This window comes from Heterodontus francisci, chromosome 36, assembly GCF_036365525.1.
Source record: "Heterodontus francisci isolate sHetFra1 chromosome 36, sHetFra1.hap1, whole genome shotgun sequence".
Taxonomy (NCBI): domain Eukaryota; kingdom Metazoa; phylum Chordata; class Chondrichthyes; order Heterodontiformes; family Heterodontidae; genus Heterodontus; species Heterodontus francisci.
The window spans coordinates 4,987,067-5,012,309 of NC_090406.1; the positions used below are offsets into that span (position 1 = coordinate 4,987,067).

At 44.2% G+C, this 25,243-nt stretch overlaps 1 protein-coding gene across 2 annotated transcripts in view; it reads right to left on the reverse strand.

The window, feature by feature from the left end:
- Positions 1-5,739: 5,739 nt before the first annotated feature.
- Positions 5,740-25,243, reverse strand: part of ano8b (anoctamin 8b) — a 126,409-nt gene continuing 106,905 nt past the window's right edge. For both annotated transcript variants that reach the window (XM_068016013.1, XM_068016012.1), the window contains 4 exons: positions 22,048-22,239; positions 17,968-18,099; positions 14,693-14,803; positions 5,740-14,488 (listed from right to left, as the gene is read on the reverse strand). In XM_068016013.1, the coding sequence (XP_067872114.1) occupies positions 13,784-14,488; positions 14,693-14,803; positions 17,968-18,099; positions 22,048-22,239 (1,140 nt within the window). In that variant the 3' untranslated portion in view covers positions 5,740-13,783. The remainder of the gene's footprint in view (positions 14,489-14,692; positions 14,804-17,967; positions 18,100-22,047; positions 22,240-25,243) is intronic.

Sequence of the window (25,243 nt, forward strand, 5' to 3'; positions counted from 1 at the left end):
TGCATCAGCTGGATCTTCAGTATGAGTAGACAAGAGGCTGCGCTTTTCAACTCTCTGGATGCAGCACCCCTTTTGAAGATCAGGGTCAAAAAAGAGCCTTGCTTTCAATCCTATAGGGTCTGGCACGGTGTGATGCTGTGGCCTCAGGCCAGCAAGGACAGTAGCATTTGTTACCCTGTACATAGGCTTGATTTGGTGGTGGGGGAGGTAATGGTGCTTTGTTTCATTAACAGATAAAGTTATGCTGAACCTTTGCTGCTGGAATCATGCAAATTGTACCAAAAACTGCAACTGTTTACAAATTACAAACAATGGCTTGCCTAGTTCCCTCTACAGGTGTACCGGGTCCCTGACCCACTCTATCTGCTCCCAGTCCCTCTCCTCTTTTTATTTTTTTGAACAAGATCCTTTCTCAGGCTTTCAACTATGGAATATTGATGAAGATGCAAAGTGTGCTGACTGAAAAATGTCAAAACCTGATCAAATCTGCCCATAGTCTTACTCCAGTCAGAGTCGACCATGGAGGGAAAGGCCAGCTTGTGGTGTAAAGCATCACGTGGATTCGATCCCGGCTGCCATTGCTTCTGCAGTGGGTCTGAGTTTTTGATCCAAATCATTGGCAGTGTCTGATTAATAAATCGATGAATTTATTCTCCTGTAATAATATTTCCCTACCTTACAACAGCATCCATGCTGCAGAAGTACTTCATTGGCTTTAGAGCATCCTGAGGTCATGAAAGATGTTACAGAAATGCAAATCCTTTCCGAGTGGATCAGTTAGAAGACTGGCTGCTGGTGCAGTCACTCTGCATATGTTTCTTTTGTCTTTGATACTTGGCTTCAAATCCAGTCCCTACCAGTGAGGTGAAATTCTGTGGTTGTCATCACTATAAAGGCCTTTGACTCACTACCAAATTCATCGCACACTAAAAGGGGCTTAATTTGACACTGAATTGCCAACCTGACTAACATCATCCACCAGACAGTGATGGGGGAGTAGGTAATACCATGTCGTTCAGTCATGGGGGAGAGGAGATGGTGCTGTTCCATATCTAGAACTAAAGCATAGAAAAGAGGGAGTTGTGATCTGCATCTTAATCCAGTGTCAGCTGATGCCGAATGCAAAACAAAAGCGAGCATATTGCACCTCCCCTCGCTCTGTTCTGGTGCTGAAGTTACCAGTCCTGCTGAAGAACTCACTGTGTCTCAACACGGGTAAAGCCGAAAGCTAAACACAACATTTCTGAATTCCTGCTTTTGCACCTTCCTTCAATCTCAGACTGTAGCAAGTGATAACTTGCTGAAGTTGATTCCAGAGCCTTTTGTCAGCGAGGCTCAAATGCTGCTGTAGCGTTGGACATTCATGTGTGAGCTTAAGGAACTGGGAGGTGGGAAACCCAGTAGGTTCCTGCTCCTTACTGAAGTACAGCGAGCCCCGCTGGATGTATAGAGGTCAGGTGAGGGCTACTACATTCCTCCCATCCCAGTCTCCTGTCAAATCTCCTGGTTCCACAGGGTGAGGTACGAATGGGTCACATGGCCCCAAGAGAGCATGCCTCTCTCTGGGATAGTCAGTGTCAGCAGACAAGATAGGGAGATTATCTATTGGCAGAGGGTGGGGAACATGGGTGGAGGGAGTGTAAAATCTCGATTCCATTGTGCCCTTTCCCTCCTTGTATTGAGTTGTTCCAATAATTTGGGCAAACTCAATGTTTGAGCTCTCTAAAGGGTGAATCCAGGAGCCTGCACAATAATCTTTGGTCGGTGTTATCTTCTGATTGCTCCTTTTTAAAAATCTTAAGTGTTGTCATTCCAGCAGCCCACAAGTTCAATGGCACTGGTATGAATATAGACTTTATTTGTAACTCTGCTGTACAATGGAGTCCCCTGCACTGTATTGTCATTGCAGAGACAGTTCCAGTGTTGGCAGGAAGCAGATACTTTACCAGCCCTTGTGTGAGTAACATTGTCGATCACTGTACCAGAACGTTGTTCAAAGTCTCTCCATCCTCCCTGCTCCCCTCAACTACCTTTAACCTTGCTCTGCATGAACTCAGTGAGCTGCTACCAATCAATAGCTGGCTATCGGATTTTTAAAAAATAAATAAAATGTCACAGAAAACTTGTAATAAAGGTGTTTATAAATGTGAAGAATGTATATTTTCTTTTTTTTGTAATACTGGGCCCAGACCTGTTTACTGAGCTGATCAGATCCAGAAGTGGGTTTCAGACCGACATTTACAGGTCTTGACAGCAGCCTGCAAACAAAGGTGCAACATTCCCTGACTGTTATGCTGCAAGACCTGCATTGGGTGGAATATCGCCAAGCATCCCTCCTAGTATTTCACATCTCTTACCCCCCACTCCCCCAACAGCATGATTACTTTCTGATTCACACTACTGCAGCACTGCACTCAAAACTAGAAAACCTCAGGCAGGACCAGGTGACTTATACCCCCGGCAATCAAGATGGGTCCTGGTGGAGAAGGCTGTAAAGGGTTAATTGACGATTTGGGAGTTGGGAGCCCTGGGCGGGAGGGGGGAGGGCAGATCGTTGGTGCTGAGTTCTTGTTCAGTAGCTTGACCCCTGTTTGGTTGTACATTGGGTATTGATACCTTGTGATTGTTGCTGTATTCTCCAAGCAATCCTATAACCCGTTCACTCCACATTGGCGTTTCACTCTGGGGTCCCTGGACTTGGAGATCTTCTGAAAACATCTCCCAAGGTAAATCTGTTATTGCCTGCCACACAATTTCTGTTTTATTCTTGTATTTTTCCAGTTACTAATTTATTTTCATTGCTGTAAATTGATCAATGCTTTCTTTGAATAACTGACATGGTCTTTTTTGGACATTGCAATAGGTGATCTTTGGGAGTGTGTCAGTATTATGGGGGGGGGGGGTCTCCCTGGGAGTACCTGTTTTCTGGGGAAATGAAATACATGAAGACCACAACACTTGCCCAGTGGGGTCCTTCCTTAGGGTTAAATTTGCTACGTAGCCACTGAGGGGCTTGTTTCCTTGTTTCACACCTCAGGATATGAATTAGGAGCAGGAGTGGGCCATTCGACCCCTCGTATAGTCTGGGAGGGCTCTCAGAGATGGCCTGGGACAATCTAATCTTGCAGTGGATGCGTGAAAATCATCATGTTCCCTTCAATCTTCCCCTGTGCCACAGTGTTGTTCCTTTTCTCTCCTTGAGTTGTCTGTAGGCTTGGGAATTTCCTCCGCCCCATCCTCAGTTCCCCTAGACAACAGTATGGGGGTGGGCTATTTATCCACAGGAGTTGCTGTAAACCAGCAGGAATCCTGACCTGACCAGATGCATGCAAGGATGACTGGATAGTGAGCAGGAGCAGAAATTGAGGCTGACTTTTCTCTTAATCTTAACCCACCTCCAAAAGCACAGGGCTACCAAAGCCAATTCCAGCAGCACTTATCACTGCTCTTTGCTGTTAACTCCACACAGGACTGGGGCTGCAGCCCGGATCCTATTCTGACCGATGTGGCTCAGTACTACACTGATATTGAGTGCCGGGGTGGGGGGTGTTGGTGTGAAGGGGCTCCTCATGTTCCCCTTTGAAATGGAATAAGATGTGGGTTTGGTCAGATCACAGTCAATAAATACCTTGATCTGGTGTATGCTGCTCTCTGAATTTGTACAAATTTTTTTGAGCTTTCTATTGTGGATTTAGCAAACAAAAGCTGATGTAACATCTAGATGCAAATTAAAATATTTTGACAAATACCATCACCCGCTGTTTATATTTGTTTTAATGTTCATTTGTTGAATCAATGTCACCTCCCAACTTGTCCCTCTTCTCTTCAGATAGCACGCCAAATGTACAGCACAGAAACAGGCCATTCGGCCCAACAGGTCCCTATTCCACACAAGCCTACTGCTATCCCCCCTTCATCTAACCTTATCAACATAACTCTCTATTCCGGTCTCCCTCATGTGGCTTTTCTAGCTTCTCCTTAAATGCATCGACTCACCTCAACTAAGCCATGTGGTAGCGAGTTCCACATTCTCACCACTCTTGCTAAAGTCTAGCCCACTGTGATATCTCATAATATCTTAAAATAGTCATGATATCCCAGTGAACTTCAAACCTGGCTCCATACATTGGTGTCCATGCCTTCGGCTGCCTGGGCCCTAAGCTCTGGAATTCCCCTGCCTAAATCTCTGTACCTCCCTCTCCTTAAGACGGTCTTTAAAACCTACCTCTGATCAAGATTTTGGTCATCTGCTCCAATATCTCCTTATGCGACTGTCAAATTTTGCTTCAGAAATGCTCCTGTGAAGTGGATTCTGATTTATTGCATTAAAGGTGTCTGTTTGGCTCAGTGGGGAGCTCTTTCACCTGAGTCAAGGTTGTGGGTTCAAATCTCACTTTGGAGACTCGAGCACATAATTCAGGCTGATATTGTGGACTTGACTTGTAGCATATCTCTCTCTCACTCTCACTCCTGGATGGAGATTGTCTGTCTGATAAGTGAATCCTCCTTTCCCCTCTAACTTCCATCTTTTCTCTCTCTCTTTCACCTATCTCTTCCTTGATCAGTCCTCGCAATAAAATGTTAAACCCAGGGTCCTGTCTGCTGGATGTGGTGGATACTTAAAGTGTGGCGTTTTCTCCAGATGTCCTGGCCAACTTTCCCCACCTCAACCAACAGTAACCAATTGGCTGGCCTTTCATCTCAGTGTGTGAATTTGCTTATGTTGAATGGTTTCTGTGTGTCTACAGTCATCACAGCACTCAGTAATTTGTTATATGAAATGCTTTGAGAATCTTTAGTGTGATCTGCCCTGTGCTATCTCCCATAATTGGCCATTTCCTTGCTGCTGCAACCTGTTATATCATTGTTTTTTTTTAATCTTCCCCTGCTGACATCCAAGTGGAATATTCCAGTGCTGCAGTGATCTGTGTCACAGAATGGAAAGAACTTTATTTATTTTATTATTTATTTATTTAGAGATACAGCACTGAAACAGGCCCTTCGGCCCACTGAGTCTGTGCCGACCATCAACCACCCATTTATACTAATCCGACATTAATCCCATTACCCTCTCTCATCCCCACCTTCACTCAATTCCCCTACCATCTACCTATGCTAGGGGCAATTTATAATGGCCAATTTACCTATCAACCTGCAAGTCTTTGGCATGTGGGAGGAAACCGGAGCACCCGGCGGAAACCCACGCGGTCACAGGGAGAACTTGCAAACTCCGCACAGGCAGTACCCAGAATCGAACCCGGGTCGCTGGAGCTGTGAGGCTGCATCTTAACTTGCACCGAGTCTGTTCACCCATCACCACCTGTATCGGCTCCCAGTCTGGCAATTCCTTGATTTAAAAATTCTCATCCGTATGATCAAATCCTTCCATGGCTTTGCCCCACTCTATCTCTGTAATCTCCTCCAGCCCTACTGCACTCCTCCAATTCTGGCCTCTTGCACATCACTGATTTTTATCGCTTCATTGGCGGCCATGCCTTCAGCTGCCTGGCCCTAAGCTGTGAAGTTCCCTAACTAAGCCTCTCCTGCCTCACTACCTCACCTTTACGACGTTATTTAAAACCTACCTCTTTGACCAAGCTTTGTCACCTGTGAAGTGCCTTGTGACATTTTGCTGTGTTAATAGTGCTACATTAATGCAAGTTTTTTTTGTTGTAGAAAGAACTCCCATTTGTTTGTGTGTACACTTTTATTTTTTTTATGCAGCATTACAAAAATATGACAAAAATAAAACCCTTCTGCATGAAAAGAAAACTATTTAAAAAAACCTCTGTACATCAGTAAAATGGAAGATGGAGTGATGAGCAGATTTAATTCGCTGGTACTTGGTTTCTGAGTAAATGAGCCACAAATGTATGTATTTACATTGCATCATCCGAGAGCTCACTCCACTCCTAAGCCAGGACTGCCGAGATCCCACTCTCTAAAACAGTAGAGCACGATTTGCTCTCCAGGCTGTCCTGTTAACACTTCCTGACCTTCGGATGTGAACCTTTGATAGCAACGTCAGAACTCTCAACTTGTGGCAGTCATCTTTGCCAACAGCTCTGTAGTTTGCTTGAGTTGTGGTTCTAATTTTGAGAGCGGAGCATTATTGATTACCAAGATCACGTACCTGCAGAGGCAGGTTTGTAATACTAGTGTGAAATATAGCAAATTTTCAAGAATCATGCTGAAATAAATCTCATTAAAATAAACCCCTTTCTGATGAGGTGTTAAACTGAGGCCACCTCTGCTTTCTCAGGTGGGCATAAAAGATCCCCCTGCCACTAGTTTTAAGAGTAGGGGAGTTCTTCCTGCTGTCCTGGATAATATTTATCCCTCAACCAACATCACCAAAAATAGATTTTCTGGTCACCTGTCTCTGCTGTTTGTGGGAGCTTGCTGTGCACAAATTGGCTGCTGCATTTCCTACATTACAACAGTGATGATACTTCAAGAAGCACTTAATTTCCTGTAAAGCTTTGGACGTCCTGAGGTCACGGAAGACGCTACAGAAATGCAAGTTCTTTCTTTGATAAAAATGCTTTGTTTATTTTTAAAATGTCCCTCCTCGTCTATTCCTCCTGGGCATTCCTTAGCTGCATCCTAACTAACCACAGGACAAATCACAGTTGGGATATTGTACCAAGTTTACAGGGATCAAATTACCTTCATCCATTTTCGAATTAGACCCATTTGGGTTCCTCCAGCATCATCAAACAAAAACTTAACAAAAATGACTCCCTTTTTAAATGGACACAGCTAATAATGAACTAGACAGTAAAACAAAGAAACCTTAAAAATAGTTATTCCCAGTGTCCGCAGTTCCGTCCAGTCCTGGCAATGGTGTCCACTAGTCACTGAATGTCTCAACTTTATGATGTTGACAAATTGTCACTCACTTAAATATTTTTCCGTACCCTTGTCCACTGTACATCTCTTTATAAAGTAATGCTCCCAATAGATAGTTTATTTTCAGTGTCTGCAGTCTCATTTACTGGTTTTCACTGACAGTTTCATTGTCCCTGAACCTCTAAATGTGGGAATTGTGGATGCTGTTAGTAAGGGTCTGGTCACTTATTATTTCCCAGTCGTCTTAGAAAGAACAAAGAAAATTACAGCACAGGAACAGGCCCTTCGGCCCTCCAAGCCTGCGCCGATCCAGAAAGGGTCTTGGGTAGTCGCTGATTTTTTCCCCCTAAATATTAGATGGGTATCTTGCTGCAGTGATTCTGTTGAATACCAAGCAGTACTCCCAGGCTGATCGTCTGCACAGAGATGGAAAATCATCACCTTGCACTGTTTGATTACGGCTGCATTATTAGATTTCTGAGGCTCACTTTTACTCCAGGCAGCCTAATCCAGCCTTTCTGGCATTGTATACAGAGCCTGTTGGTTCTGCAATGCACACAGGAAGATAGGAGAATGAGAAAGCCATTCAGGCCGTTGAGCCTGTTCCACCATTCAGTTAGATAGCTGATCTATAGCTCAAGTCCAGCTACCCACCTTTATATCCTTTACCCAACAAACATGTGTTTTGTAAACATCAGTAGACCACATTTGGAGCACTGTGCACAGTTCTAGCATCCATATATCTTGGTTTGACCACACTTGGAATACTGTGCTGAGCTCTGGTTGTCATATTACAAAAAGGATCCACAGGCCATTGAGAAGGTACAAAAAAGATTTATAAGGATGACACCAGAAGTGAGAGGTTCTAGCTATCAGGAAAGGTTGAACATGCTGAGGCCCTTTTCTCTAAAGAGAAGACTGAGGGGGTTACCTGATGGAGATCTGTAAGATTCTGAAAGGATGTGATAGGGTAGATGGAGTCAAGATGTTTCAACTTGTGGGGCAGTCCAAAACTAGGGGCATAAATATAAGATAGTTACTAATAAATCCAATAGGAAATTCAGGAGAAAGGTCTTTACCCAAAGAGTGGTAAGAATGTGGAACAGGGAATGGTTGAAACAACTAGCATAGATACCTTTAAGAGGAAGCTGGATAAACACATGCGGGAGAAAGGAATGGAAGGAGGGTGAGATAAAGAGGAGTGGGAGGCGGCTCATGAGGAGCATAAACACCAACTTGGACCAGTTGCACCAAATGGTCTGTCTCTGCTGTATGTTTTATGTAATATATAAAACTTTCTGTCTGTGGAACAAGGAGGGGACTCCAAAGATGGAACTGTCCCCTTCCCTCCCAGAGTCATTGAATATTTCACAAGTGGGTCATTTCCAAAGGCTGTTTATATGGATAGAAAGGTTGACACATGCTTTATAAATCATGCATTCCTTCAGATTTTTGAAATGCTTGCAGGATCTACTTAGCGAAGGCTTCATGAAAGTGTGTTCGACCGCCATTGGCCATTTATTCCAGAACTGTGGAACAAAACTTAAAGATGCACTCCTCGATTTCAAGATCCAACTGTTCATCAAAACCTTAGTCTATCTATGAGATGGTAATCTGGTAACGTAGAGACACCTCTGGCCTCCAGTGGACTCATTTCCACTCCAAATATTTAGCTGTGGTTCAGTGGGTAGCACTCTTGCCTGGGAGTCATGGAGGTTGTGGATTCAAGCCCCATTCTAAAGACTTGAGTACAAATTCTAGGCAGATGCTTTTGTGCAGGACTGAAGGAGTGTTGCTCAGTGGTCCCTGATAGGTTCCACACACATCAGGTAGGCCTTAGCCCTTCCGTCTCATGATGTGATATGCGGATGGGACGAGATCTACATAAAACATCAAATGCTAACTTGCCTCTTACCAAAGGCTTTTATGGAACAAAAAGAGGGACGGTAATAATTACCCTGATATATCCCTTTATAACTTTCCAATTAAATCCTAATTCAGTAAAATACACACTTTCACTATAGAAATCATCGAAAGAGTGACCACTTGCTCCACATTTCTAGAACCTTCTCTTAACTGAGTCTTGCGCTGATGTCCAAGCAAATGACTCAGTTCGTAGACACACTGCCTGGTGTGGAACTCTCCTGTTCAGACCAGGAGTGCGCTAGCACTGACTCCAATGTCTGTGCTCATCTTAGCCAGACCCATAGTTGATGCACAATATTGGGCTTCAGGGTGGCATAGTCTAGCAACAGGGGGGGGGGGAAAGTCCAACAGGTTAAGATTCCTGTTTCCGATAGCTACAAGTGAACCTTATTGGATAGAATGTGTTTCTGGGGGGCGGTGGGGGGGGGTTAGTTGGGCTCCACGGTGATGCAACTATGGTCGAATAGCCTGTCGTCATTCATTGCCTGAGCAATGCTATCTTGGAAAGGGTAACCAGCTCTGCTTGGAACTGTACCGCAGGAGAGGACAAAAAATGAGGCAAAGTACAATAAAGCTAAATCTAAAGGAATAAGTTTGTGATTTGGAATTCCCTCAAGTGTGCTGGGTGGTGAAGCTCTCTCTCTCTCTGTCTAGCATTAACATTAATGCATATTGCTTTGGACCTAAAATGCGTTGCTGAATTTTGGCAAAATATCTCATGTTCAACAAAATGAGACACACAATAAAATGTATCCAATAAACACTGGTAACACCACACAATGTAAACAGGAAACTCAGAAACTTCATGGCCGTTTGCCAAGAGCTTGTACTCCTGTTGAACAACTTAGTTCACATGTTCTCCATTTTAAAGCCAAGGTCCATTAGTCACAAACTTAAAATGCTGTTTCCTTTTATTCTCCTTTGCCTGCCTTGGTTATTAAGCCCTCTATATGTTTACACACATGAAGGAAGAATAAAACGGGTTCAGTTCAAATAGTGCAAACTCATTGGCTCATGCAGGGGAAAGATTTGGCTATCGGACACAATCTTAAAGTAGAGGATGTTTGAACTGAGGAAAGAAAAGGAAGTCTGTTAATCTGCTGTCTGCAGAAAAGTCAAGTTGAAAACCACCTTCCTTGGCTGAAGAGCTTCTTTTGTTGGGCAACCCAGGTCTCTGGAAGCCGGTCTGTGACTCTAAATGTCATTGCACCTCACTGGTAATGCTGCAGCTCAGCTTCCTACCCCTTTCCTGGTGAAGGCAAGATGATGGAGCAGTAACAAACAGCTCGAAGGGAACCATCATGCTGAGGGTGTTAGTGCTGGGCTTGGGGGCAATGGGTGCATTTTAAACGCCTGTTGTCAGCATTAAGCAATAGCAGGTCAGGGTAAATGTCCTGTTCCCAATATAGTTCTCCAGCCTCAATCTCGGAAGAGCATCCATGCTCCATTTCCCAATTATGCAGCTTTTGTGAATGGGATAACCAGTTTGATGCCAACTCATGCTGAAATTGGAGTTAATTCTGTGCTGTGGGTCCACACCGATCAGGAATTGTGTTGGGACCGACCCAATCTCATTTCATGTAGAACCCTGAGACGCATCAGAGAGGAGAGTTTAATCCCATCATTTTAGAATCAGTTCTTGCCCCCTATCCTGAGGGCTTTTCAGAGAAACTGCGCTGCTAACTGAAATGAATAGGAAGACAAGACTTCAACGAGATTTATTTGTGTCTTAGCCAATGTGATGGCCAACACTTCTAAACAATATGACCGTTAATTTATAGAACAACTTCGTCAATGTGTATGGGTAGACTGAACACAACTGATGGTGTCAAAAGGCCCTCTTCTAACACCTTTAGTTTGATGGTTAGTTTTGGCTCAGTGGGTAGCTCTCTCACCTCTAAGGCAGGCGGTTGTGGGTTTGAGCCCTGCTCCAGAGACTTCAACACATAATCCAGGTTGATACTTGCAGTGCAGTACTGAGGGAGTGCTGCAATGTCAGAGGTACCATCTTTTGGATGAGACATTTAACTGAGATCCCAACTGCTCTCTCAGGTGCATGTAAAAGATCCCACGACATGTCTTTGAAGAAGAGCAGTGGAGTTCTCCCCGGTGTTCAGTGGACATTATTTATCCCTCAACCAACATCACTAAATTTATCTGATCATTATTACATTGCTGTTATGGGAGCTTGCTGTGCATAAATTGGCTGTCGCGTTTCCTGCATTACAACAGTGACTACACTTCAAAAAGTAATTAATTGGCTGTAAAACACTTTGGAATGTTTTACGGTCATGAAAGGTGCTAGATAAATGCAAGTCTTTCTTAGAGAAAATTGAATCAAATGACAATTTCGGTGCTGTATCTCTAAATAAAAATAAATAAATTAATTAAATAAACTAGGATGACATCATTTGTGCCAACGTGATGTTCTTACCCAATCAGCCAATAAACTGAAGGCAAGCTGCATATCATTTCACACAAATTTAAATAATATGAGAATTTTAATTCCAATCCTAGCGATATGTTTAATCAGGTCTATACTGGAACTACACATATATGTTGAAAGAGTTTCTTGGTGCACTGAATATAATACATGCTTCTATACAATATATACATTTATACATATCGAACCAGAAGAAACCCGATTCACCATATGTAAAGATAGAATAATAGACAGCTCTCTGTGAATTGGCCAGCGGTTCTAAAGATGTCATTAGCTTAAAGAATGAAGCTACAATCCTTTGAATGTCAGCAGAACCTTGCAAGTGAATCACCTCAAACACACGAAAGGTGAAATTTAGAACTTAGGGCTTTCAGATCAGCGCGTTGCACGATGGAAGCACACATTGGGAGGTCAAGGCATGAAGGTCAACACAGGAAGGTTCCATCTCTAATGGCCTCCGTGTTCTAATCCTCAGACAGTGCTTCTGTCACGTGAAGCCCCATCCCAGAGCGAGCTATTTCCTACTCCTTCCATTGAATATTCTAAGCGAGGTTTGCCTTGGACTTTCCCACACTGCAACTCCATGAGTCCTGTGGAGATGCCATGACTGGTCGAAAAATAAACTGAATTAGGTCCTGAAGTTACATGTCACCAGGTGACAGGTGCAATGACATTATTGGATAGTGATTTACTTGGAGCCCAGTTTACAAGTGCTTTTCTTATCCTGGGTCTGGTGTTGGCCTTCAATAAAGCCTCTGATTAAAAGGATATATCACAGAATTGTAAAGCACAGAAAGAGGCCATTCGGCCCATTGCACCCGTGCTGGTTCTTTGGTAGCGCTATCTAATTAGTCCCACACTCTGCTGTTTCCCCATAGCCCTGTAATATTTTTCCTCTTCTAGCATTTACCCAATTCCCTTTTGAAAGTTACTATTGAATCTGCTTCCTCCGCCCTTTCGGGCAGCGCGTTCCAGATCACAACAGCTCGCTGCGTAGGAAAAAATTTCAACTCATCTCCCCCTCTGATTCTTCTGCCAATTATTTTAAGTCTGTGTCCTCTGGTTACCGACCTTCCTGCCACTGAAAACAATTTTTCTTCATTTACTCTATCGAAACCCTTTATGATTTTGAACACCGCTATTAAATCTCCTCTTAACTTTCTCTGCTCTAATGTTTACAACCCCAGTACCTCCAATGTCTGCACATAACTGAAGTCCCTGGTACCATTATAGTAAATCTCCTCTGCACCCTCTCCAAGGCTTTGGCATCCTCCCTAAAGTATGGTGACCAGAATTGGACCCAACACTCTAGCTGTGACCTAACCAGTGATTTATAAAGGTTCAGCATAACTTCCTTGTTTTTGTGTTCTATTTCTCTATTAATAAAGCCAAGAACTCCAGATCTGCCTTTTAAACTGCCATTTCAACTTGTCCTGCCACCCAGGTCCCTCTGAATACCAACATTTCCCAGTCTCTCACCATTTAAAAAAATGTTTTTTTCTATTTTTCCTACCAAAGTGGACAACTTCACATTTCTCCACATTATATTCCATCTGCAACTTTCTCGCCGACATACTTAATCTGTTTGTATCTCTTTGCAGCCTCTTTGTGTTTTTCTCACAGCTTACTTTCTCACCTAACTTTGTACTGTCAGCAAACTTGAATACATTACACTCGCTCCCCTCATCTAAGTCATTGATATTGTAAATAGCTGAGACCCCAGAACCCCACTAGTTACAGCCTGTCAACTCAAAAATGATCCATTTATTCCTACTTTCTGTTTTCTGTCCATTGATCAATCTTCAATCTATGCCTCAATCCCATGAGTCTGAATTTTGCGTAATAAGCTCTTGTGTGACAAATTATCAAATGCTTTTTGAAAAGCCAAATACATCACATCCACTGGTTCTCCTTTTTCTACCCTGCTAGTTACACTGTCAAAGTACCCAATTTCCCTTTCAGAAATCCATGTTGACTCTGCCCAAACATATTATGATTTTCTAAATACCCTGTTGCCATGTCCCCAAGAATAGATTCCAGCATTTTCTACTACCTGCTGTACTGATGTAATTGACCACACACTGTACATAAATGACATAAAGTTCTGTACCTTTAATTGGTGAAAATGTTTTAAGCCAAATTTTTACTTAAATCGATTTTGGGCGGATTCTCTGCCATGGGTTTTGTGAGAGGTTGCAGAGTGAGATGGCTCTCGACATTGACAAAGGGGCGATTAAAAATGTCCCTTATATTAAAAGTAAGCAACCAGGGGACAGGAAGGTTAACAGAAAAGTCATCGCTGTTCCCAACAATTTAAAAACAAAAATCTTGGTGCCTGTAAACTAACCATGTTGTATACAAAAACCTGAAGATGAAGAGAATCCTGTTTATCAAATACAGATTTCCATCCCTGAATATTCACTTTTTTAAATCTATAAAGTTATAATGAGAGAAGCCAAAATTCTAAAGGATCTTTTTGAAACAGTTGTTTTCAACCCAGTTTTCACTTTCCTCTACATGAAGATTGTGTCAGTCCAGATCCTTTGTTTTAATCTCTTTGTGTTAACGTTTGGGACTGTTAGACTCCTCTGATTGATGTGTGTTGACATCCTCAGAGTTTGCTGCCTCTGGGAGCCCGTTAAGGTCCGACTTACTGGTGGCTTTCTCGCCGCCTTCCAACGAGGAAGCCACCCCTCCCGCAACAGCTGCAGCCTTGGGTTGGGTCGTGGTGGCCCCGTTGCTGCCGGGTACGCCAACGTCCGACTTGCCAAAGTTGAACAGCTTGCCGGGGTTGAAGGGCTTGGTGGGGGATTGCACCCTCTCCTTCTCCGTGGCCCCATCCTTCTTCCCGTCTGCTGGCGACTTGAGGAACTTGAAGTTCAGGAATCCTGGCAACTTGCTCTCACTGCTGGTTGGTGATTGGGGGGACTTGGCAGTGATGGCACCTCCCCCTCCCCCCGACAGGAATTTGCCCTGGAGTGGGATTATCTGCTTCAACTTCAGGACGTTGTTGGAGGCTAACAGGGAGCTGGGTCGTTTGGGCTTCTCGGAAGACTGGCAGGACTGGGCTGCTTTGGATTTGCTGTGAGCTCGGCTGTGGGTCTGTTCAGAGGGCAAGGAGCCAGGCTTTCCCTCCTCCTTCCCAGCCTCTCTTTCCTTCCTGGACTGCAGGTTCTCCTTCTGTTCCTGCCTGTGTTTCTCCTCCTCCTCTCGCTGTCTCCTCTTCTGCTGCTGCTGATAGTGCTGCTGTGCCTGGCGCTCGTGCTTCTGCTCGGAAGGTAAGAAGATCATTAACGTGCTTTCACAAGTTGGCTACCCTGTCAAAGGGTTCCGCAAAAAATAAATGGTCAAAGTTTTGCCTTTTTCTCCCTAAATAGGTTCCCTCCCCATGGTCGGTGCATATATACTGCTCTCAGCTAGTGTCTGACAATCAGCTAATAAATAGAAATTGGCCCCAAAAGAATGACTTACCTTAAATGCCTCCCTCCTTTGATATTCCAGCTTCGCCATTTCCTCAGCTACCCAGGCGGGAACATCGGGAATTGCAATCTGGAGCACGTACTTCAGAAGGAACGCAAAGTGCTGCAAAATTTAAAACCAGGTTATTGGGCAATTTGTCAGTGGCATATACCCCACACCCCTCACTGTAACACTCTGATATACCCCATACCCCTCACTGTAACACTCTGATATATCCCACACCCCTCACGCTAACACTCTGATATACCCCACACCCCTCACTGTAACACTCTGATATATCCCACACCCCTCACGCTAACACTCTGATATACCCCACACCCCTCACTGTAACACTCTGATATATCCCACACCCCTCACGCTAACACTCTGATATATCCCACACCCCTCACGCTAACACTCTGATATACCCCACACCCCTCACTGTAACACTCTGATATACCCCATACCCCTCACTGTAACACTCTGATATATCCCACACCCCTCACGCTAACACTCTGATATACCCCACACCCCTCACTGTAACACTCTGATATACCCCATACCCCTCACTGTAATACTCTGATATACCCCACACCCCTCACTGTAACACTCTGATATACCCCATACCCCTCACTGTAACACTCTGATATATCCCACACCCCTCACGCTAACACTCTGATATACCCCACACCCCTCACTGTAACACTCTGATATACCCCATACCCCTCACTGTAATACTCTGATATACCCCACACCCCTCACTGTAACACTCTGATATACCCCATACCCCTCACTGTAATACTCTGATATATCAGCACCGCAGCCTCACAGCTCCAGGGACCCGGGTTCGATTCCGGGTACTGCCTGTGTGGAGTTTGCAAGTTCTCCCTGTGTCTGCGTGGGTTTTCTCCGGGTGCTCCGGTTTCCTCCCACAAGCCAAAAGACTTGCAGGTTGGTAGGTAAATTGGCCATTATAAATTGTCACTAGTATAGGTAGGTGGTAGGGAAATACAGGGGCAGGTGGGGATGTTTGGTAGGAATATGGGATTAGTGTAGGATTAGTATAAATGGGTGGTTGATGGTCGGCACAGACCCGGTGGGCCGAAGGGCCTGTTTCAGTGCTGTATCTCTAATCTAATCTAAAAAAAACCCCATACCCCTCACTGTAACACTCTGATATACCCCACACCCCTCACTGTAACACTCTGATATACCCCATACCCCTCACTGTAACACTCTGATATATCCCACACCCCTCACGCTAACACTCTGATATACCCCACACCCCTCACTGTAACACTCTGATATACCCCATACCCCTCACTGTAATACTCTGATATACCCCATACCCCTCACTGTAACACTCTGATATATCCTACACCCCTCACTGTAACACTCTGATATACCCCATACCCCTCACTGTAATACTCTGATATACCCCATACCCCTCACTGTAACACTCTGATATATCCCACACCCCTCACGCTAGCACTCTGATATACTCCACACCCCTCACTGTAACACTCTGATATACCCCACACCCCTCACGCTAACACTCTGATATACCCCACACCCCTCACTGTAACACTCTCTGATATACCCCACACCCCTCACTGTAATACTCTGATATACCCCATACCTCTCACTGTAACACTCTGATATATCCCACACCCCTCACGCTAACACTCTGATGTACCCCACACCCCTCACTGTAACACTCTGATATACCCCACACCCCTCACTCTAACACTCTGATATATCCCACACCCCTCACTGTAACACTCTGATACACCCCACACCCCTCACTGTAACATACTGATATGCCCCACACCCCTGTCTGTAACACTCTGATATATCCCACACCCCTCACTATAACAGTCTGATATACCCCACACCCCTCACTCTAACACTCTGATATACCCCACACCCCTCACTATAACAGTCTGATATACCCCACACCCCTCACTCTAACACTCTGATACACCCCACACCCCTCACTGTAACACTCTGATATATCCCACACCCCTCACTGTAACACTCTGATATACCCCACACCCCTCACTGTCACACTGATATAAGCCACCCCCTCATTGTAACACTCTGATATATCCCACACCCCTCACTGTAACACTCTGATACACCACACATCCCTCACTGAAAGACTGAAATATCCCACACCCCTCACTCTAACACTCTGATATATCCCACACCCCTCACTGTACATCTTTGGCCTCCTTGTCTCGAGAGACAATGGGTAAGCGCCTGGAGGTGGTCAGTGGTGTGTGGAGCAGCGCCTGGAGTGGCTATAAAGGCCAATTCTAGAGTGACAGGCTCTTCCACAGGTGCTGCAGATAAAATTTGTTTGTCGGGGCTGTTACACAGTTGGCTCTCCCCTTTATGGCCTTTATGGCTGCCCGCCAGCTCTGGCGAACGCTGGCAACTGACTCCCACGACTTGTGATCAATGTCACAGGACTTCATGTCGTGTTTGCAGACGTCTTTAAAGCGGAGACATGGACGGCCGGTGGGTCTGATACCAGTGGCGAGCTCGCTGTACAATGTGTCTTTGGGGATCCTGCCATCTTCCATGTGGCTCACATGGCCAAGCCATCTCAAGCGCCGCTGACTCAGTAGTGTGTATAAGCTGGGGATGTTGGCCGCCTCGAGGACTTCTGTGTTGGAGATACGGTCCTGCCACCTGATGCCAAGTATTTGCCAAGTAACACTCTGATATAAGCCACACCCTTCACTGTAACACACTGATATAAGTCACACCTCTCACTGTAACACTCTGTTATAAGTCACACCCCTCACTGTAACACTGATAGAAGCCACACCCCTCACTGTAACACTCTGTTATAAGTCACACCCCTCACTGTAACACTGATAGAAGCCACACCCCTCACTGTAACACTCTGATATAAGCCACACCCTTCACTGTAACACTGATAGAAGCCACACCCCTCACTGAAACGCTGATTTAATCCACACCCCTCACTGTAACATTCTGATATACCCCACAGCCCTCCCTGTAACACACTGATATACCCCACACCCCTCATTGTAACACTCTGATATACTCCACACCCTCACTACAACACTCTGATATACTCCACACCCTCACTACAACACTCTGATATACCCCACACCCCTCACTGTAACACTCTGATATACCCCACACCCCTCACTGTAACACTCTGATATACCCCACACCCTCACTCTAACACTTTGGTATACCCCACACCCTTCATGTGCTGCCTTACCTCTGACCCTTGCTGCCTCCCTTACCTCCAGGATCACCACGAGGATGATGGCCATCTCTGAGCTGAGCGAGGGGAAAAGCCGCTGCAGCTGCCCACACTGACCGATCAAGTAGCAGTTGACGATGATGGCTAACACTCCCATGGCCTCCATCACATTCTGCAGAGAAACAGCGAGTAACCGAGTTCAGCAGAATCCCAGGCTCACTCTTTTCAACTTTAGCATAGCACCAATAGGAACAGCAAAACTGCAGCAAGCATTGGGCTAGTCAGCACAGAGAAAGGGCCCTCAGCCACATCATTTAAAATAGAGCAATGCTCCTCACACTTGATTATACCAAGCAGCTTTTTACAGCAGGCAACCCCACTCAGTGTTACATCAATAGAACGGCAGTGGAATCCATCTACTTACAGCAGCTCCTGTGTATATTATAGAGTTACAGCCCCTATGTATATTGCGTAGAGTAGCGTTGCCTGTGCATACTAAAGAGAATACCAGCCTCTGTGTATATTATAGAGAGTTACAGCCCCTGTGCATATTACAGGAGTTACAGCCTCTGTGTATATGTAAAGAATAGCAGTGCCTGTGTATATGATAGAGAGTATCAGCCCCTGTGTCTAATATAGACAGTTATAGCCCCTGTATATATTATAGAGAATATCAGCTGCTGTGTATATTATAGAGAATAGCAGTCCCTGTGTATATTATAGAGAATAGCAGTCCTTGTGTATATTATAGAGAATAGCAGTCTCTGTGTATATTATAGAGAATAGCAGTCCCTGTGTATATTATAGAGAATAACAGTCCCTGTGTATATTATAGAGAATAGCAGTCACTGTGTATATTATAGAGAATAGCAGCTCCTGTGTATATTATAGAGAATAGCAGTCCCTGTGTATATTATAGAGAATAGCAGTCACTGTGTATATTATAGAGAATAGCAGCTCCTGTGTATATTATAGAGAATAGCAGTCCCTGTGTATATTGTAGAGAATAGCAGTGCCTGTGTATATTTTAGAGAATAGCAGTCCCTGTGTATATTATAGAGAATAGCAGTGCCTGTGTGTATTATAGAGAATAGCAGGCCCTGTTTATATTATAGAGAATAGCAGTGCCTGTGCATACTACAGAGAATAGCAGGGCCTGTGTATATTATAGAGAATAGCAGTGCCTGTGTATATTATAGAGAATAGCAGCTCCTGTGTATATTATAGAGAATAGCAGTGCCTGTGTATACTACAGAGAATAGCAGGCCCTGTGTATATTATAGAGAATAGCAGTGCCTGTGTATACTACAGAGAATAGCAGGCCCTGTGTATATTATAGAGAATAGCAGCTCCTGTGTATATTATAGAGAGTAGCTGTCCCTGTGTATATTATAGAGAATAGCAGTCACTGTGTATATTATAGAGAATAGCAGCTCCTGTGTATATTATAGAGAATAGCAGCTGCTGTGTATATTATAGAGAATAGCAGTGCCTGTGTATATTATAGAGAATAGCAGCTCCTGTGTATATTATAGAGAATAGCAGCTGCTGTGTATATTATAGAGAATAGCAGCTCCTGTGTATATTATAGAGAATAGCAGTCCCTCTGTATATTATAGAGAATAGCAGTGCCTGTGTATACTACAGAGAATAGCAGGCCCTGTGTATATTATAGAGAATAGCAGTGCCTGTGTATATTATAGAGAATAGCAGGCCCTGTGCATATTATAGAGAATAGCAGCTGCTGTGTATATTATAGAGAATAGCAGCTCCTGTGTATATAATAGAGAATAGCAGTCCCTGTGTATATTATAGAGAATAGCAGTGCCTGTGTATACTACAGAGAATAGCAGGCCCTGTGTATATTATAGAGAGTTACAGCCCCTGTGCATATTACAGGAGTTACCGCCTCTGTGTATATGTAAAGAATAGCAGTCCCTGTGTATATGATAGAGAGTATCAGCCCCTGTGTCTAATATAGACTGTTACAGCCCCTGTATATATTATAGAGAATAGCAGCTGCTGTGTATATTATAGAGAATAGCAGTCTCTGTGTATATTATAGAGAATAGCAGCTCCTGTGTATATTATAGAGAATAGCAGCTCCTGTGTATATTATAGAGAATAGCAGCTGCTGTGTATATCATAGAGAATAGCAGCTCCTGTGTATATTATAGAGAATAGCAGCTCCTGTGTATATTATAGAGAAAAGCAGCTGCTGTGTATATTATAGAGAATAGCAGCTGCTGTGTATATTATAGAGAATAGCAGTTCCTGTGTATATTATAGAGAATAGCAGCTCCTGTGTATATTCTAGAGAATAGCAGCTCCTGTGTATATTATAGAGAATAGCAGCTGCTGTGTATATTATAGAGAATAGCAGCTCCTGTGTATATTATAGAGAATAGCAGCTGCTGTGTATATTATAGAGAATAGCAGCTCCTGTGTATATTCTAGAGAATAGCAGCTCCTGTGTATATTATAGAGAATAGCAGCTCCTGTGTCTATTATAAAGAATAGCAGCTCCTGTGTCTATTATAGAGAATAGCAGCTCCTGTGTACATGATAGAGAATAGCAGCTCCTGTGTATATGATAGAGAATAGCAGCTCCTGTGTATATTATAGAGAATAGCAGCTCCTGTGTATATTATAGAGAATAGCAGCTCCTGTGTATATTATAGAGAATAGCAGCTGCTGTGTATATTATAAAGAATAGCAGCTCCTGTGTCTATTATAGAGAATAGCAGCTCCTGTGTATATGATAGAGAATAGCAGCTCCTGTGTATATGATAGAGAATAGCAGTCCCTGTGTATATGATAGAGAATAGCAGCTCCTGTGTATATTATAGAGAATAGCAGCTCCTGTGTATATTATAGAGAATAGCAGCTGCTGTGTATATTATAAAGAATAGCAGCTCCTGTGTATATTATAGAGAATAGCAGCTCCTGTGTATATTATAGAGAATAGCAGCTCCTGTGTCTATTATAGAGAATAGCAGCTCCTGTGTATATGATAGAGAATAGCAGCTCCTGTGTATATGATAGAGAATAGCAGTCCCTGTGTATATGATAGAGAATAGCAGCTCCTGTGTATATTATAGAGAATAGCAGCTCCTGTGTATATTATAGAGAATAGCAGCTGCTGTGTATATTATAAAGAATAGCAGCTCCTGTGTATATTATAGAGAATAGCAGCTCCTGTGTATATTATAGAGAATAGCAGCTCCTGTGTATATTATAGAGAATAGCAGCTCCTGTGTATATTCTAGAGAATAGCAGCTCCTGTGTATATTATAGAGAATAGCAGCTCCTGTGTCTATTATAAAGAATAGCAGCTCCTGTGTCTATTATAGAGAATAGCAGCTCCTGTGTACATGATAGAGAATAGCAGCTCCTGTGTATATGATAGAGAATAGCAGCTCCTGTGTATATTATAGAGAATAGCAGCTCCTGTGTATATTATAGAGAATAGCAGCTCCTGTGTATATTATAGAGAATAGCAGCTGCTGTGTATATTATAAAGAATAGCAGCTCCTGTGTCTATTATAGAGAATAGCAGCTCCTGTGTATATGATAGAGAATAGCAGCTCCTGTGTATATGATAGAGAATAGCAGTCCCTGTGTATATGATAGAGAATAGCAGCTCCTGTGTATATTATAGAGAATAGCAGCTCCTGTGTATATTATAGAGAATAGCAGCTCCTGTGTATATTATAGAGAATAGCAGCTCCTGTGTATATTATAGAGAATAGCAGCTCCTGTGTATATTATAGAGAATAGCAGCTCCTGTGTATATTATAGAGAATAGCAGCTGCTGTGTATATTATAGAGAATAGCAGCTCCTGTGTATATTATAGAGAATAGCAGCTCCTGTGTCTATTATAAAGAATAGCAGCTCCTGTGTCTATTATAGAGAATAGCAGCTCCTGTGTATATGATAGAGAATAGCAGCTCCTGTGTATATGATAGAGAATAGCAGTCCCTGTGTATATGATAGAGAATAGCAGTCCCTGTGTATATTGTAGACAATAGCAGATGCTGTGTGTATTTTAGGGAAAAGCTTAGCAATTACATCCATCCAAGAATGTGCCGACTGGACATGTGTGAATGTTTGTCCTACCTGCCACTGACCAATACTGTCCACTCTCTGGCCAAAGGGCCTCTGGGACCCTGTGCACAGTTTGAAGGCGTCACTGCGTATCTCGATAACATTATTGATGAGAGCACACATTGCAGCGAGGGGGAACGCAGAGGAGAACAGCACCACGTATCCAAACTGAATGAACATCTCCTGGTAATCCTGGAAAGTGTCCTGAATAAAACAGGGGGAAACAAACTGTGTGAGAAGAAGAGGGAGGGAGATGGCGGGAAGGAGGGAGAGAAGGAGAGAGGGGGCGGGTAGAGGGAAGGAAATGGAGAGAGGGACGAATGTACAAGGGAGGACGGAAGGAAAGAGAAATTCAGGAAGAGAGGAGGGGACAGAGGGAGAGGGCTGGGTACATGCGAGAAGGATTGAAAGGGGGGAGATAAAGAGAGGGAGAGATCAGATGGAAGGAGCTTGAGGAACTGTGCAGAGAGAAAGGAAGGGAGATAGATGGAGAGCAGATAGAGGGAGGTTGCAGGCAGCAACACAAAGGACAGTGCTGGGAGGAAAAATAGTGAGACAGAGGGAAGAGATAGAGGCAGAGGGAGAGATAAAGGGATAGAGAAAGGGGATGAGAGAGAGATTATCTGGGAGAAGAGCAGAGAAACAGTTTGAGAGATGATAGCTCCAGCGCTCACTGTCTGTGTAAACTCCACAACCTCAGAACATCCCAAAACACTTTTGTTCCAATGAAGTACTCAGGAAGTGTAGTCACTGTTGTAATGTCGGAAATGCAGCAGCCAATTTTCACACAGCAAGATCCCATAAAGAGCAAAATGATAATGACAAGATCATCTGTTCTAATTGCTGTTGGTTGAGGGATAAAAATAGGCCACAGGACACCAGGGAGAATTCCCTTAGTCTTCCTTAAAATATTGGCCTTGGGATCTTTAACATCCACCTTGAGAGGGCAGACGGGATCTCGGTTTAACGTCTCGTCTGAAAGATGGCACCACTGACGGAGCAGCACTCCCTCAGCGCAGCTCTGAAGATGTATATAAATGCATGTTATTGTTCTTGATGAGAATGAAATGACAGAAAGTGGAAAAATAATGAAATTGGAAACAAAAATGACAAAAAGAGAAGGAAAATAAAGAGGCACAGGATCATGTGGAGCATTGGCTGAGTCTCACTCTTCACTGGCTCAGGCTATGTAGGACTATTGTATTTCACCTGTTCCATCGCTGCCCTGGCTGTGATCAGTAAGCAGTACACACATGGAACCTGGAGCTTCCTTATCCAAATGGTTCAGTGCCTCAATGCAGACGGACATTCTGCAGGTTCCTTTGTATAGCAAACGACAGAATGTGCTTTGCTGCTCAAATAACAACTGGACAGGATAGGGCACGAACCACTTCTCACCAGCAGAGGGTGCATGAAGAGTGATCCAGGATAGATCCCACTGACTGTGTGTGTACAACAGGACTGAGTGTCCCAGCACTGACTGTGTGTGTATAACAGGACTGAGTGTCCCAGCACTGACTGTGTGTGTATAACAGGACTGAGTGTCCCAGCACTGACTGTGTGTGTATAACAGGACTGAGTGTCCCAGCACTGACTGTGTGTGTGTAACAGGACTGAGTGTCCCAGCACTGACTGTGTGTGTATAACAGGACTGAGTGTCCCAGCACTGACTGTGTGTTTATAACAGGACTGAGTGTCCCAGCACTGACTGTGTGTGTATAACAGGACTGAGTGTCCCAGCACTGACTGTGTGTGTATAACAGGACTGAGTGTCCCAGCACTGACTGTGTGTGTATAACAGGACTGAGTGTCCCAGCACTGACTGTGTGTGTATAACAGGACTGAGTGTCCCAGCACTGACTGTGTGTGTATAACAGGACTGAGTGTCCCAGCACTGACTGTGTGTGTATAACAGGACTGAGTGTCCCAGCACTGACTGTGTGTGTATAACAGGACTGAGTGTCCCAGCACTGACTGTGTGTTTATAACAGGACTGAGTGTCCCAGCACTGACTGTGTGTGTATAACAGGACTGAGTGTCCCAGCACTGACTGTGTGTGTATAACAGGACTGAGTGTCCCAGCACTGACTGTGTGTGTATAACAGGACTGAGTGTCCCAGCACTGACTGTGTGTGTATAACAGGACTGAGTGTCCCAGCACTGACTGTGTGTGTATAACAGGACTGAGTGTCTCAGCACTGGCTGTATGTGTATAACAGGACTGAGTGTCCCAGCACTGACTGTGTGTGTGTAACAGGACTGAGTGTCCCAGCACTGACTGTGTGTGTGTAACAGGACTGAGTGTCCCAGCACTGACTGTGTGTGTACAACAGGACTGAGTGTCCCAGCACTGACTGTGTGTGTGTAACAGGACTGAGTGTCCCAGCACTGACTGTGTGTGTACAACAGGACTGAGTGTCCCAGCACTGACTGTGTGTGTATAACAGGACTGAGTGTCCCAGCACTGACTGTATGTGTGTATAACAGGACTGAGTGTCCCAGCACTGACTGTGTGTGTATAACAGGACTGAGTGTCCCAGCACTGACTGTGTGTGTGTAACAGGACTGAGTGTCCCAGCACTGACTGTGTGTGTACAACAGGACTGAGTGTCCCAGCACTGACTGTGTGTGTGTAACAGGACTGAGTGTCCCAGCACTGACTGTGTGTGTACAACAGGACTGAGTGTCCCAGCACTGACTGTGTGTGTATAACAGGACTGAGTGTCCCAGCACTGACAGTGTGTGTATAACAGGACTGAGTGTCCCAGCACTGACTGTGTGTGTATAACAGGACTGAGTGTCCCAGCACTGACAGTGTGTGTATAACAGGACTGAGTGTCCCAGCACTGACAGTGTGTGTATAACAGGACTGAGTGTCCCAGCACTGACAGTGTGTGTATAACAGGACTGAGTGTCCCAGCACTGACAGTGTGTGTATAACAGGACTGAGTGTCCCAGCACTGACAGTGTGTGTATAACAGGACTGAGTGTTCCAGCACTGACTGTGTGTGTATAACAGGACTGAGTGTCCCAGCACTGACTGTGTGTGTATAACAGGACTGAGTGTCCCAGCACTGACAGTGTGTGTATAACAGGACTGAGTGTCCCAGCACTGACTGTGTGTGTATAACAGGACTGAGTGTCCCAGCACTGACAGTGTGTGTATAACAGGACTGAGTGTCCCAGCACTGACTGTGTGTGTGTAACA